Source organism: Brachionichthys hirsutus, unplaced genomic scaffold (genome assembly GCF_040956055.1).
Source record: "Brachionichthys hirsutus isolate HB-005 unplaced genomic scaffold, CSIRO-AGI_Bhir_v1 contig_796, whole genome shotgun sequence".
NCBI lineage: Eukaryota > Metazoa > Chordata > Actinopteri > Lophiiformes > Brachionichthyidae > Brachionichthys > Brachionichthys hirsutus.
This window is the reverse complement of record NW_027180331.1, coordinates 261882-278070: the sequence shown is the minus strand read 5'-3', so window position 1 is coordinate 278070 and position 16189 is coordinate 261882. Positions and strand designations below refer to the sequence as shown.

Here is a 16189-nt window from a genome sequence, read left to right as displayed (position 1 = left end):
GGGATCTTTTTACATTTAATGACAGTAAAGGACGCATGGATGGGCCCTCCTGCTAAATCAACCAAACACCTCATGTGTGACTGTCTATGGATCCTTTGTCTCGTGCATGATGTCACATCTGGCTTCGACCCAGTAAGGCTGCGCTCTTCATCTCGCCCTGACAGTGGTGGGGGAAGGGAGGCCAGTCACAACACTCCAGAGACAGGATTCAAAGTCATCCATCCATCCATCCATCCATCCGGGCATTTTCTTCTGCTTCTCCGCTGTGTGGGTTCACGGGTCTGCTGGAGCCTGTCCCAGCTTGCTATGGGCGAGAGGCGGGCTACACCTCGGACGCGTCGCCAGCGCATCACAGGGCCACACAGAGACAGACAACAATTTGCGCACACACTCCTACACTACGGACAATTTAGAGTAATCAGTTCACCCAAATGTCATGTTTTTGGAGGTGTGAGGAACCCGGAGAAAACCCACGCGGGCACAGGGAGAATATTCTTGGTGTGAGGCGACAGCGCTAACCACTACGCCAGCTAGGTGATTCTGAAATGAGCGGGGCTGTTAAGAAGCAATTTACTGTGACCATTATGTTTAACTATGTGTTGTGGCATGTATTTATATATTAAATATATACAAGTATATGTAAAAGAAAGTACCGGTACATATATATGAATAAATATCAATGTATTCCAGTCCTCCATCTAAGGTGTGACAGAACAAGAGTTTAAGAAGTTGTGTGGATGTGAATTGATCCATACCTGCCGCCTCTTTAAATAATCCAGTGCTATTTGAACGTTCTGGAGTCTGTGGAAGCGCATCCTCCCCCTCTCTCGAGGCTGCAGAAATAGGAAAGAGGGCCCATGAATGGCAATCAGGGTTCTTCGCAGCATCAGAGGATTTTAAATAGTTTACTAGTACCCGAGACAATTCTGGACATGCGCCCGTGTTCTTACCCGCTGATCTGGTGAAGTTGAGACTTAAAAGAACAAATAAACGCTGCCCACAAGGAGTGAGGCCATTTGTCCAAACTCAAACAAAGACTGCACATACAGAGCATTTTCCAAAATGTATATTTTACTCTTACCGCGTAATGAACTAAATGTACATTAACAGAACTCATCTGAAAGTTGCAAAGGAATGCACGAGGTCAGTCAGGAGCCACAGCATGAGGTCACGAAATGGAAAATGATTTGAAGGGCGGGTGCAACGACAGCTAAAGACCTGTGCTGCGTTCAGCCGCTTGAGAGTGAAGCACAGCGAGGAAACAACTTTTATTACTCCTCCCACAGCTTTACCTCAGTGAATCTCATTCACATCTTCAAAATAGCAGAACACCTAAAAGCAGTAGAGGAATAGCATCCTGGCGCTCACCATGCAATGACGGGCACGGCGTGTGAGCTGGGCATAAAGACACAAGCGTCATGGGCAATTTTCATTCCAATTTATTATTGCATATTTCAAAGACTTTTCATGGTCAATTGTGGCAAATCTGTTGACTTGTGTCTTTTCCCTCTTAAATATACATTTAAAAGGAAGATTTGAGCCAGAAGCTAACTGATTTTTCTGATCACATGCACGTTTATCATCATCATCATCATCATCTCACAATTTGAGCAACATTGTAATTCATAATTTTGAGCTGAAATTACAGAATTAGTAGGATTGGGAAAAGGAAAAATAATACTAAGCCTTAGAAAATCTAGATAATTTACCAAAGCGATAATGTAGCCCTCTGAAAGGATGCAGCAGGATTATTTCTACACTCCTGTTAACACACACACACACACCTAGACACCCACACACACACACACTAAAAGGACCACAAATGTCAAGGAAAACAATAAAATATTTAATTAATTAATAGCTAATTATTTGATTTATTTTAAAAAGCAAAGAATTAATTTACCAGTCAGATAAATAATCTATAAACAAAGACATTAAATAAAAACGTTGTTAATTATTTTATGTTTAATTAGAACTGTATTGTAAATAATAAAATTGTTTAAGTAATCATATAAATTACATTAGAAACAATAATAGCCTAAACTAAAATTCAAACAGTTTCAAATATAGAAATCTGTTATTCACAACATAATATTATTAAAAATGAATGAATATATCAATATTGGAATGAAACATTTGTACAATGAAGAAAGAATAAATTAAATTGCAGAGATAAATATTTCCTCTCCAGCTCCACTTTACAGCTTTGCCTTTTCTTTTTTTGACTAGCTTTGTCTTTCAGCCTCTCTGTGACACGTTGGCTGTTCAACGAGGTGAAACAGTAGAAATTAGCCACATGATAAAACTCTCAGACTGATTAGAGAGCATCCATGTAGCCCCGTTTCATACCTGGTGCAGACGCAGATAACAGGCAGATCATTGAACACTTTAATTGTTAGGTATGATATTTATGAATTATCTTTATAAATAACATCAATTACTAGAACACATTATTTATATTTCTATGACACAGATGGTATTAGTTTGTAAAAAAAAAACAAGCGGTGGGGTGAGGAGGGGGGGAAGCCACACGTACCCCCTTATCATCATCATCATCCACCGTGTCTCCATGCTGCTCAACTGCACATGCTTCTGTCCCACTCACCAACCGCAATGTCTTCAGAAAATCACGCTCCCTTGGCTTATCACCGATAAGGCAACACATGGGGAAGAAAGGAAGACATGGCGGCCAAATCAAAGGACATTAGACAATGGATAGGAACCAATTGAAGAATGGACAACAGAAGAGTGGGTAAGGAGAGGGAGACAGGATGTAACGTGGAAAAAATAAAAGGCCACTTAGAGGATGAGAGTTAGTCACGCTGGAGTAGCCAATGAATGACGCACCTCACACAGGAATACATGCAGTTTTAATACGGTAAGGGCCATCAGAGCATGATGCCATTATGGATTATCTTACTTCGGACACGTTAACCAAGAATAACACAGGAAACAAGCAGCAGTCCGGTGGTCTCTGCAGCCGCATACTCTGAGCAGCTGCCTGCCCTGACGTGTATAAGTGAGGGTCAGCACACATGACCTGTCCTACAGACAGCGTGGGCCCCCGCACCTTCTCCAGGATCAAGCAAGAAAGGCTTTACATATACTGTAGTATTTATATGGTCCTGTTACAAAGCCACATTTGTGTTTAAATTCATACAGACAATCTATTAGTTAGTAACAATGACACTGCTAATTCTGTTTAAACCTCAGTTTTGAATTACATTTGGCACAAAAAACAGACACGTGGCTTCAGTACAACAAAAAAATTACTTTCAAGTTAGTTTTTCTACATTTATAAACATAATAATACCATGTGATAAAAATAATAGATGTAAAGCGTGATAAATGCAGTGCATTGCCACGCTGATATTTGCAAAAGGATTTAGCCACCTAGCTTCTCAGGAGAATTCCCACACATGGAACCAAACAGCCTCAAATGAATTGAGTCACCAATCAAGTTTGAACAGAGTTAATTAGCGGTTTCATGAAATCATTCCCGTTACAGTGATCTCTCTGTGTTTTAATGACTGTCACAGCACAGATTCCTGTTCTGCTCATGGCTATAATGATTTTAAATCGCCACGACAACCATATAAATATGATGCAGGGTCTATTAATGTTGATTATTTGTCCAAGTCTGGTCAAATTGATTGGAATTGACATTTAAATTGATTTCCACTATCAGTTGCAAAAGTGAAAAGGAGGAAAATAAACTCCGAGTGGAGACAGATGGCTCGACAAGAGGGGGGGGGGGGGGCAGATTCCTCACTTGTGTCTTATGACAATCCGAGTGTTTTATGATTTCATGACCAATCTCAATGAAAACTGTTCTAGCAACTTAGCACCATCACAAAAACACCAGAGTACCAAACATCCGTCAACGTTGCATAACTTTGTTTAACTGTCTCTTAAGGGAATCTAAGCACTAAAGCTTCAGCGAGTGAAACAAGTTTAACTCACCAAAGTGTCTCCAGACAAGACCTCCAGCAGCGATATCAGGTTATGTCCATCTCGCAGGTCTTCATAAAGGTCGCTGATATGCTTGCGTACCTAGATGAGAAGCAGACAGCAAAGGGTGAGCCAACATGCTACGATGGTGACACAACCTTTCATTGAATGCTGCTCGTTATATCAGTAGTAATTGGTTTGTAATCTAAACTGGAGGAAAGTGCAGCTCTTTGAGGATCACACTGGGAACCATGAGCGTCTCCCATACTCTCACGCCTGACATACAGGAACTGCAAAGTTTCATCTTCTGTTTGATCCCAGATTTAGAAAAAAAAAACCTGTGTTAGTCATTTTGCATCAAGCGTGGTATTGCTGTTGTTCCCTCATAGTTCACTGAGTTATCGTCTCATTGTAACACCCTCTCACAGAACTCAACCGTGTGTCCGTTCTCCTCCTCGCCTTCCTGTCCTAAATACCAGGCCTCTGAAAGCCCCCTCCTGCTGACCTGCTTTCACACAGGGTTTTCATCGCTCTAATCCCAGATAGCAGCCACAGCTGTGGAGCCAAAATAGAACTGCGCCCTTATGTTATTGGGACAGCAAAGCATACCCCCCGCCATAACTATTACTCAGCACCAATTTCTCATTGACCATGTGGTAGACCTCCAGAAATCAAGCTCAAATTGTGGGGGAAAAAATGAAAATATTTAAATGAAAACTTAATATTTATTAATATGAAAAAGGTTTAATAAAAATAATGTTATCTGTAAAGTAGTTTTTACTTGATAATGGCATTAATGCAATAAGAGACTGAGCATTCACCGCTTAACACACTGCTAAACACTGCTAAACTGGTGGGAATGCTATTAGTTCTGCAGGCGTCTGCTCATAAATTAAACTGCAGTATGCTTTTTGAGTTTGGACCTGATGCCAGCAGTGACAGGAAATAATCAGTGTTGACTCTTGAAAGAAAAAAGTATCATACAAAGAAAAACACTAAACGGGGGGGGGGATTTCCCGTTTAATTGTCCTGTGCTTCTCATTGGTCAATATGGATTACAGATCAAACAAACAAATATTAATATTTATCATCACTTTGTTGCTCATTAAGACACTGATTTTATATATCTGAGTCTTTTGTTTTTTATCTGTTTCCTGGGAGGATGCCCAGTTCACAGGGTTCCATAGCCATGACTCACATAGGCTACGTCTGATGCATGAAACCAATCAATTACAAGGCTGCACGGTAATCTCAGCTAGTGATTTCCTCATTTTAATCTCACAGCAAATGAGACATGCCAACACTTGTCAGTCTGCTAAAGGTCCCATTAAATTCCACAGACAGATGCAGTGCCAAAGTAACCAAATTCATTTGCCAACAGAAGACACCCTGTCTCTGCAGCGGCACACCAGCACGGCTGAATGGCTTTTAATGAGCGTCGATAATATCTCGGAGGAATGTTAACATGTTACGACCAAACAAGTGTTTAGAGATGTCACTGCCAATTATTCTCTAAAGGATTGTTTCTAATAGAGGGACGTGGCCGCTGACTGCTGCAGAGGTTTCATTTTCATGTGCAAATGAATACCTGCTTCCATATGAATGCATGTGATGAATGTGAGTTCAGGTCAGTTGTCAAATACAGAAATGTGACATGATGACAGGGACAAAAGTAGGAAGCAACCATTGCGTGTCACTTCTTACCTTCATCAGATGCTGATTTATCCACTTTGTGAACGTCTTCTTTTGCACTCTGTCTCTTTCATCTGGAGATAAGACAGAAAAAACATCCAATGAATAATCATAGAACTTTAAAAGCTATTTTATTTTTAAAAAGACATAAGTAGACAAATCTATTTCTGGTTTGTATGCAGCTTTTTTTTTATTGCCTGTTAGGAAATATTACGCCTGGTAGCATGCTTTACAGTCATTTGCTTTGGCACAGTTGATGTGCAGTGTTCCTTATAAATAAATAGTTTAGGTGTAGATTGACATCTTGAAAAAAGAAAGAAAGTTAGAGACATGTGAAGACCACAAGAACCAAGTGGCTAAAAAGATGGTTGTTTACCACAGGCTGAAATGACCACATGCTCTTGACCACAGTGTGTGTGTTTTTCTACCCGTCACCACAGCAAACTAAAGCCCTTTCAGTTTCAATTTGAGTTTAAAGTAAAGGAAAAACACATACCTCGTTTTTCTATTCAAAATGATCAGCAACTGTTCTATTCAATGTCAGCCCAAAGCCTGATTCAGGGCATTTACCAGAACTGACTGGTGACTCATTTTGTAGCTTCTACGAGTCCTCTCAATGAACAAAAGATGCTGCAGGCACATTAGAAACTTTACCAATAAACTGCTGGCTAAATCACATTTTCTCCAAGGCTACTTTTTTTTTTTTTGCCTACAGGACTAACGATGACATTATGCCTTCAATCAATGATAATGAACAAGCACAGACAAAACGAAACGTTCAAGGAGCAGTGAGATTGACACCAACCCATGCAGCACATTAGAGTCACCAGGTAAGCCCTGCACTCCCTCTCCGTCTCTAACAGGCTCTTCATCCTCGGCACTGGCTCCCGAGGGCTTTCACCAGGGTCGTGGTTCAGGAAGACGGATGCCATGTGGACGAGTGACTGAGGAAACAGCGTCAGTCTCCTCCGTTTCCTAGTTTTCCTGCCTCTAGTGCAGCCGCGACTCCGTTTCTCCCAAAGTATCCAGAACGAGTCCCGTCAGGTTTTCTGTGGCTGCTCACCATTTTTACTTTCCGTATCAGTTTGGTGTTTATCTCACAGCAGTACTCGAAACCACCAGAAATAAATCAAGTGTTCTCTTTCAGGATGCAGCCAGTTCATTTAAGACGGAATATATGAAGCACTTTTGCATTATTACGCAACATCTCTACAAGCGTAACTTGAGCAGTAGAGGTTATTATACACGTGGATGTGTTTTCCAATAATCATATCCCAGTTGCGCAACTGATGAGGCGACTAGGAGAAAACAAACCTTCATGATTCAACTGGAAAAAAATAAAAAAATAAAAAGCAGTTATGGTTCTATGGAAATTGTTCCGCTGAGTGTTTTTATATTTATTGCATGTTCATTATACTGATCACTTCCATCAAAGTAGGATAGATATGCAGCGTTTCTGTCCTAAGATATGGGATTGTAAATCTCTAGGCTACAGTCATGTCATCTTGTAAGCGTGTTTCTCTGACGTCAGGATGCAAGATTAAAATAAAGGGTAGTCAAGAAGTTTCAGTTCCTAATGGCATTAAAATACACATGATAGTGATATATACTGTATGCTCACATTGTCCTTTTTATTATTGTGGGCCGTTTAATCCTCTTACAGCAAAGGTGCATGCATTTCAAGGATAAGTTGGAACTCTGCATTATTATTATTATTCTCTGCAGAGTTTTACATTCAGTTCCTCTAAAAAATAGTGAGTGACAAAGCTGCAGAGAATTAGAGGGTGGGTTGATCCGTCTCCAATTTTGCTTGATGTTCTACACGTGGCTCAAAGTCTGACAAGAAGCCATAGATCAATGAGAATCTGTAATAGTGGTTATATTTATCAGCAGTGCTGCTGTGTCATTGGATCTGCCTCCGCAAGACACAGCAGAGAAATAAAGCTCTTCCACCAATGAGAAAGACACTCATTAACTTTCAGCAGGTCTTTGCTGCAAAATATCTAAACCTCAAGTGAGCGATGCATTAAAATAGAACGGATGAGCGGCCAGTCGTCAAGGAAACTGTCCAGCATCACAGGACAGAGCTGAATGAAACAGAGGCCAGCTATAGACGACTGCACTTCACATATTACACCCAGGCCAACCCCACAGACGCAACATCAGCCGCTGGACAGATGGTGTAAAAAGAAAAAAAAACGTCGCAGAGCGTTGACAGCAGCATTACAAACAGAAGCAGACACAGGAAGCAGCTGTGGATGTGCTGAGACTGAGCCTTTGATAGAATGCTGCCCTCTAGAGGACTTCATGATAATAAACATGAGGCATGAACTCTGGCTCGGGGTCAATCCAGACCGGAACGCTCAGCGGGCATAACATGAAAGCATAATTAAAGACTAAACTAAAAAACAACACACATTCTCTATTTTGGGATTTAGACATGTTTTCTACCTATTTAAAAAAAAAAAAAGAAATTGTGAATATACTCTCAATTGTGGCAACTGATTCAAAGCTGGAGCTGCATACAGCACTTATTTTACTGAAAACACTTATTTAGACTGTTTTGAATGGTGAAGAATATTGACATCATTTTCATTTTTGCTGATTCTACGTTCTCCCTTCAGTGTCAGGTATTTGGCAGGTCTGGGTGCTTTGGCATGTGTTAAGCAGACATCTGTTACCTACAATGGTTCAATTTGAGGGATTGTGAAAGCTTGTCTGACTTGCCTGCATCTCATATGTCATTTGAACTCAAACATTCAAAGCCTCAGGCTCTGTCTGGATAAAAGAGCTGTTATTAAAGCCTCCTTTAAAAGTTCACATTTACACCATAAAGTGAATAGAAACTGGTAGTAATGAAGCAGAAACTAGACTTAACTAAACCATCTTCAGTAATTATTCGCAGAGACTATAATGTTCAGCAAGTGCTCTATTTTTTTTATTATTATTTTTTTTAAACAATGATGTCAAGCAACATCATCAATCTTACTGATGATACTACACAGTTATTGTGGCTTCTGTGTGAGCCCACGACCAAGAGTCAACCACATGCAGCAGACCAGCAAACATACGTAGAGCTGCTGACACTTATTTGTAGCCCCCCGCAGAGTGCCTGAGTATAAATAGAAACAACCCTAAACCTCCCTGCCCCTGCAACGTCAGGCCAAATCATCTGCCCCACTTAGTGACGGCCTTCATTGCAAAGGTTACCTCAATCCTGTGTTCGTCTGCAGTGTTAGTCTTTGATATTCTTTTAAAATATCCTCACATTCTGAGCAGAGTCAGAAAAGAAAGTCCTAGCAATCAAAACCTCGCCTATGTAATCCTCTTGACCTCGCACGGAGGGAAATTAAAGCAGCAATAAAGACTCGACTGAAAAGCCCTCAAGCTTCCAGGCGGAGACAAGAACTCGCTGAACATTCTAGTTCAACGCTCGCTGAACAAGCAGCTCACTTAGCAAAGGCACGTGTTACCTCTGATTTGTTTTGTGGAGGCTGTGTGTTGCGCGGCAGTGGAAGGCATTTCAAAATGCACGCCGAGGTTACTGTCTGTACTGTTTGGCTCAGCTCTTATCAGTTTGGTAGAATAACGAAGATAATTAAAGCAATGAACGACAGAACCAAGTGTAAACTAATGACACATTAGGTCAGAATTAATTAAAAGGAGGTCTTATAATAACACAATAGCAATAACATAGCAATAATAATAACAGTATCACTATTAGTAGCTATGTAAGGTCGGTACGTGTTGCTCACAGAAGTGATGACTCAGCACAAACCTTCTTCCAGTGCATTGAAAAAGCCATGTAGTCATCGTGTCACCGGGATAGGAAGTAAACAATAATACAAGAGCAGGTGCATTTTTATCATTCTTTACTACAGGCATCCGTCGCAAACAGGCAGGGCAGCACCTGAAATATGTGGCTGGAACAGCTCAGTAAACGACACAGGCTGCCCAGCCTTTACAGCCATCCTCCCAGGCATTGTTCTTTGTTCACAGGTAAAGAAAAGGCACCATTGTGGATATTATTGTTATCTTTTATATGACATTTCCAGAGAAAGTGAATAACAGACACACTGAAGAGGAAAAGCATGAGCCGTTTTTTTTTTTCTCTCTCCGTCATCATTGTTTCCCCTGAAACTACGAATGAATAAAACTATAAAACTGCAGCAGAGAGAAAATACTGTCTAATATTGGAATTATTTTTACTGTGTGTCTCCTATAGTAATATTACTGAAAATAGTAATATTGTGTTTCAGGTTGTAAATGACGTTAAAATATTGAAGTAAAGCAATTGGAGGATGGCGGTGACGGCAGACCTATACCAGCTAATGCTACCAAAAAAAAAGCACTCAGCACACTTAAGGGGTGGGGGGGGGGAGCATTAATGACCTAATGGGACATACACTTCCAAATAGGAACACACACACACACACACACAGAGAGAGAGAGAGAGAGAGAGAGAGAGAGAGAGCTGCTAACACTCCAGTCGAAGCTCCCACGTCTACAACAGCTGCAACTGTCACATGTGAATAAATAAGTATTTGTCCAAAGGAGGAAATCCGCCTTCGTCCGCAGACTCAAATTCAGATTATGAAGAATTTTCTATTTAAATGTTATCCTGTGAACGTGTTTTTCTACATTTACACATATTAAAACAGAATAAAATGCAGCTAAATGTTTATGACTCCAGTTACACTATTATTGCAGAGCGGATCCGCCCGAAGCTCAGAACTGCGATCGGAGGCCATGTTGGGAATTCATTCATTTTCAGACAGAGCCTTTCTTGACTGGACATTTCTGTTAAGTGGAACCATAATAAGTTTTATTGTCCTTTTCCCCCACTAAACATCAATTACAATCACATCATCATTCTGAAGTAGTTTTGAGAGTAATAGGGCATGTTTTCTGTGACGTGCGATAGCATTTTGAACAAATGCTATCGAATCATTTTCATACAATTTATAGAGAACAAAACTCCAAAATGAAATGATTAGGCCAGTTCTGGGCCTCCTCTGCCTTTCTCACATTGCATCAACCACAATGCTCCTGGATTTACGGAGGTATTCTTAATAAATGTATATTTTAGAGTTTTTCCACCTCGCTTGTATTTGGTTTTGTACTTTAATTCTCTTAGCCATCCATATATTTACATGATTCCTCACTGACTTCTGATTCTTCTGAAGTTACAGCTGATATCAGACTTGATATATGAATATAGCCGCCGTTCTCACATAACTTTAAACTCAACACAATCACAATGGATGGAACAGACGGAACGCCTTGCTTTCGTGGCCTCCTATGAAATGGTGGCGAAAGGAAAGCTGCACTAGTGCAGATACGGGATCACTTCCCAGCATTTGCTGCATTCAGGAGAGAAGGGTGGTGCTGCTGGAGAGATAGACAGGAAAGGCTACAGAGTATGAGTCAGGGGTGGGACAGACGCGTGCAAGATGATCTCATGCCAGATGAGCGAAGCGAAGCTGCGGAATGAGTTTCAGTCATGCCGGCCTTCCCGTCACTATGACAGCAAATAAATACAACATTTATATCCACAACGGCAAGCCGTTTAGCAGACGCAGTTAAACTACATTAACTGCAAACAAGTCAATCAAATGTATTCCAGATGGACATAGAATGCATACTTCACAATGTGCAAAATCTAAGAGGATTAAAAAACACACAGTAAATAAAACACAGGCGTGTTTCTGCAGCTGCGGACCGATGGAGCTGTAAAAGGCTTTCTGAGCGCTCCACTGGTTCGGATAAAGATGATTCTGGTTTTCAAAGAAGGGCTTGGACCGGTGTTGACCGTTATCCAGTATTGTCCAGTATTTACTATGTAAGGATTTGATTTTTAACATTTTGATGTTTGCATAAAACTTTGTAAATCAGGTAGACATTTATGATCAAATAAAGGCATTGTTCTCATTTATCCATAAAAATCAACTGATATGCTAATCAGAGAAAACATCAAGGTGAAATCTGTTAAAAGCACTAAAAATTTAACTCTCTGTGTTTTCATTTAACAGGTCTTAACAATTATGTAGAATCTAGACATGTGAAGCGTGGTCAGTGAACCATAAGGCAACAATGGCTAACAGTGTGTGCGAATGTTAATCTGTGAGCCGAGTCAGGTTTGGACTGATTTCCTAATGTGTGGCTGCAAAAAGTTCAAATCTCAGTAAAAAAAAAAGAAATCAGAACACGAGTGTAACTATCGTCAAGTCAACACATGTCCAGGTCCTGTTGGCACTGCTGCCGGACAACAAAGTGTCTTTTGTAGAGTCGCAGATTCCACAGACCAAGCCTGTGTGTGCGAGTGTGTGTGTGTGTGTGTGTGTGTGTGTGTGTGTGTGGGCCACCGGGCCATCTGAATGTGATGAGTGGGCTGTCGACATAGAAGGGTTGGGCAGGAGGATGGACAAAGGCAATGACTGTGCAAAAAAACACACGCAAAGCTCTCTCGCCGACAGGTTCGGTGATGAAAGCAACACTTGAACGTTGTCTAATCTTGATTATCATCCACTTTCTTAATCTGTCCACAGTAATTCATATTATAAAATCAGATTAAATTGTAATGCAGACAGACCACACCCTCCTATTGCAGAGACTGTCCCATGCTGGACATGGATAACACTTGATTCTCCTGACACGAAACAAACCTCCAACAACGACAACGCGTCGTGCTTAAGAGCCACAAATACTGATCTTATATCAGAGATCGTTTCCACTTGTCATATTAAATTGAGGACAAATGTATTTTTGGGCGACTCGCTCATGGGCAGGAGTGCAGTGTCACAGATTTAGCTTTAGCGAGGATCCTTCGGTTTCTATTCATTTCTATCTCTGCAGTGTTCCTGAACACAGCTGTGCCAAAAATGTGTTTGGCCATTAAAAACAATTATAATGTGTCTTTAGCTTGAATTCAATCCTCTCAATAAAACAATCTCATGTGTGTCCAGCTGTACATTACATCTTGTGAAAACTTATGCCATGTTACATCTTAAGGAGCCGCCCAAAAGCACCAAACATCTAATCCGCTGAATAGCCTTCCTGTGAGGGGGCGATTAGCGGCGTGGCTCAGAGGGAACAGTGTGAACCCTCACATCCACTGCTGTGTCATTAGCCGTTCCGTGCGTCTAAGAAACCAGGTATTTATCTCTCGACTCAGATTTACACTCTTTTGTACCGCATGCATTGACATTCATTCTGCCTCAGAAGAATTCCACAATGGGTATATTATTAGCGCTAACGCCTCATTAAAGTGGCATTTTCACAGTCTGAGCAGTGAGATCTGCACGAATGTTCACGTGTTACGCTGAGTGGCAAAAAAATAAAAATTACAACAATATAACATCTCTTCTCAACGCAGTGGCGTGCCTCCTCCTCTGTACATTGAGGCCTGTGCAGCTTCTCCTGCAGTTTTTTTATTTGATCTCTTGACCTGACAGCCACACCCACTCAGAGGGTGTTTGATGACAGTGGGATGAAGCCAGACAACAAGAAAAGCACCCTCCTGAGTCATTTATATTAGCTCACACAAACACTCCATCCATCCGTTCCTGGCCCGGCCCCTCTGTCAAATTTTAGAACCCATTGTGGCCCGTGAGTCAAAAAGTCCCCCCCCCCCAATCCAAACCCATGTCTTGTTGCCCCATCGTCTGTTGTGTTTACTGGTGTGTTGGTGTTTGTTCGGTTACAATTGAGAACTCTGTTGTGAAAATCTCTCCTGAAGGGAAGGGCTCCGGGCGATCCCATCCACTGCAAATAAAACTTCAGCGACAATAACAACTGAGACTTGACAGCGTTCAGCTTCAGAAAAATGTTTCGTCTTTGGAGACGCAAACAAAACACTTTTATAGAAATATTATGTCTTTACAGTTTGAAGCGAGTTTAAGTCAGAAAGACAAGTTTGTTTCAGGGGAGGTAAGAGCTAAAGATTTGCTCTGCTTACTCTGGTGTTGTGAAGAACTACCTCCGCATACATTATCTTATAAAAAAACTAACTTACAACAGGTTTCCTCAAAAGGAAAATGTGCAAAAGAACTATGAATCGATCATGTTCATATATAGCTTTCTGCCTCTCTCCTTAACTGGCTTCTAAATAAATGCTAAGAAATTAAGAAACGGTTTCTGCCATGAAGAGAGCGCCGTAAACAGAGCAAGATGAGAAGAGGGCTGAAGCTGAGTTTGCAAAAAAGTAATGATTAGCGCATCCAGCTGATCTTTGCTTTGTGTCAGAACCACTCAATAAGCACACATATAGTAAGTAGGCAGTTTAACGTACAAGTAACAGGACGAGAGAAAAGAGTTACCTGTAGAACACAAAAAAATGAGTAGCATTACTGTGAGGCTCCGTCAGCGCTTTTAGAAAGCCTTACCGTTCCTTGAGAGGTTCATTGTTCTTGCAGCTAGAGGGAAGTTGAACACCTCCTCCAAAAAAAAATACATCTCTATATCTTTAAACTAAACAGAGTCTGCTAATAAGTAGAAGAAGAAAACATGGGAGATAAGCTGGATGTGTGAGACGGCTCCTCCGCCAGCAGGCAGCTACAGATTCCTAATGATGATGCGTCATGTGATTCCAGTCAGGGCGTTTAAACCCTCCACCACAGCTGACTGGCCCTCCTGGCTTGCAGCTCTCAAACAGCTGATAGAACACCCCTCATGACCATTCCTCAGTACAATTGAGAACACTGTGTGTTGTGGTTTTACTTTCTGGGGGGGGAAGAAACACAAAAGGGTTAAAAGTACTGCTCCGTCAATTTGAATTCTGCTCCGCCATTGCTCCAAGGCCCAACTGCAGATAGCGAGCGGTCAAAGAGACGCTGAGTAGCTCAGACTCCTGTGTGTGATGGATTTTCAACAATTAGGAGATGAACCCCAAAAGGATGAGCTACATGGAGCGGCGTGAAGCCTCATCCTGCTCTGCCGTGGTCCTTCCTGACATGAGACATCCCATAGTTCACACAGGCAGCGCTCAGTCATGATAATAGGGTGATCAACCATTGCAATGCTGCTGTGGCTGATCAGCCTACAACTAAAAGTAAATAATTTACATGTTTAGCTCAACTAAAAGTAAATAAATTGCATGTTTAGCTCAACTAAAAGTAAATAATTTACATGTTTAACTCAATTAAGAGGCCTGATTTCTCTGTTTACACAATTTGACAATATATATATATTTTTGCAATCAGCAAATCTTCAAATGTTCCCATTTACCAACAAAACATTACAAATGATTCACTCACTATCCAATAATAAACCCTTTGTCTTGGTTTGCTGAAGTTCATGATGTCATGCAGGAAATATTCCCACTTTTCCCACCGATGGGATAAAGACACTCAGAGAGAGAGAGAGAGAGAGAGAGAGAGAGAGAGAGTGGGCAGGCTGTCATTTGTTGAACTGTCAAGCAGCAATTTCTTCACCAACATCCAGTCATCACTGATCCTACCTTTATATTTTTCCAAAACATCCTCATAAGCTTGGAGGTATTCCTGCTCGTCCGAGAGCGCCACGCTCGCCTGCGCTCCGTACTGAGCCATAACCCGGACTCCAGCAACTGGACATTCACCGGCCTGCGCCCTGCGTGTGCACGCGTGTTTTTGTGTGCATGTGAGCGTGAATGTGCCGAGGACTCAAGAGTGACCGGCGCTGTTGTTGCACTAAAAGGAAACGCCCTACATCCCGCCCTTTGCCTGCGGCCCGTCCAATAGGCGACATTTCCTCTCCGGAGATCAGAAGAATGATAGGAAGGGTTGCCGGACGCGTTACGCTGCAAAAAAAAAGAAAGTCTGACTGAACCAGACAAGCTGATCCAAGCCTGAGGCTTAAATGTGGTAAAAATAAAATAAAAAATAAAATTACTGTAACATAGAGATGTATTAAAACAAAGCGTAAAGTCTTAATCAGGGATCACCTCATTTTTACGCATTCGAGTCAAGAAGTAAAATAAGATGTCCAAATGAAGGCTGAATGAATTGTTCATTTTTTACAGCGTGGAATAACACGCGTCTCTGAACCGGCTCGTTACGCGCTCCGCTTTTATTACATTGTTAAACACATGCCAAAGACTTTCAGACTCTGAGTGAGATCAGCAAGACGAGCCTGTTTGGAATAACGTCGGCCCGTCAGTTGTCACTGATGTGACGTCACATACTCCACTTGTAACGTCAAACAGTGATAATAATAATAATAATAAAAAAGCAAACTTAAAAAAAAATTAGCACGAAGACCAGATTTCAGTGAGAATGATATAAATCAAATCTCATTGTGGGAAAACAAGACTAGCCTTCGTGCTTCCATCTCAATCGAAGAAAAAATAATTGTATAAAAATTGCTATAAAATCCAGATGAAAGGTAATAATTTTTTCAACGCAAGGTTAATGTGCTACAAATCCAATAATGAAGCTGATTAAAGGGTCATTTTAAGTCCTCATTCATAAAAAAAGACCAAAATCCCATCACAAATCTACAAATATAGTCCCCAACAAGTCGCTTTGAGTTCATCTGGCCCCTAAACGCGCTGTTTAGGGAAGCATCC

The 16189-nt window shown here is 41.1% G+C and overlaps 1 protein-coding gene across 1 annotated transcript in view; it reads right to left on the bottom strand.

Annotated features, from left to right (window-relative positions):
* LOC137912977 (dystonin-like) overlaps nt 1-15191 on the bottom strand; it is a 73110-nt gene extending 57919 nt beyond the window's left edge. Inside the window, exons 1-4 of the mRNA XM_068757107.1 lie at nt 15101-15191; nt 5656-5717; nt 3964-4053; nt 756-833 (exon numbers count right to left, since the gene is read on the bottom strand). Coding sequence (XP_068613208.1) covers nt 756-833; nt 3964-4053; nt 5656-5717; nt 15101-15191 — 321 coding nt within the window. The remainder of the gene's footprint in view (nt 1-755; nt 834-3963; nt 4054-5655; nt 5718-15100) is intronic.
* Between the last annotated feature and the right edge of the window lie 998 nt (nt 15192-16189).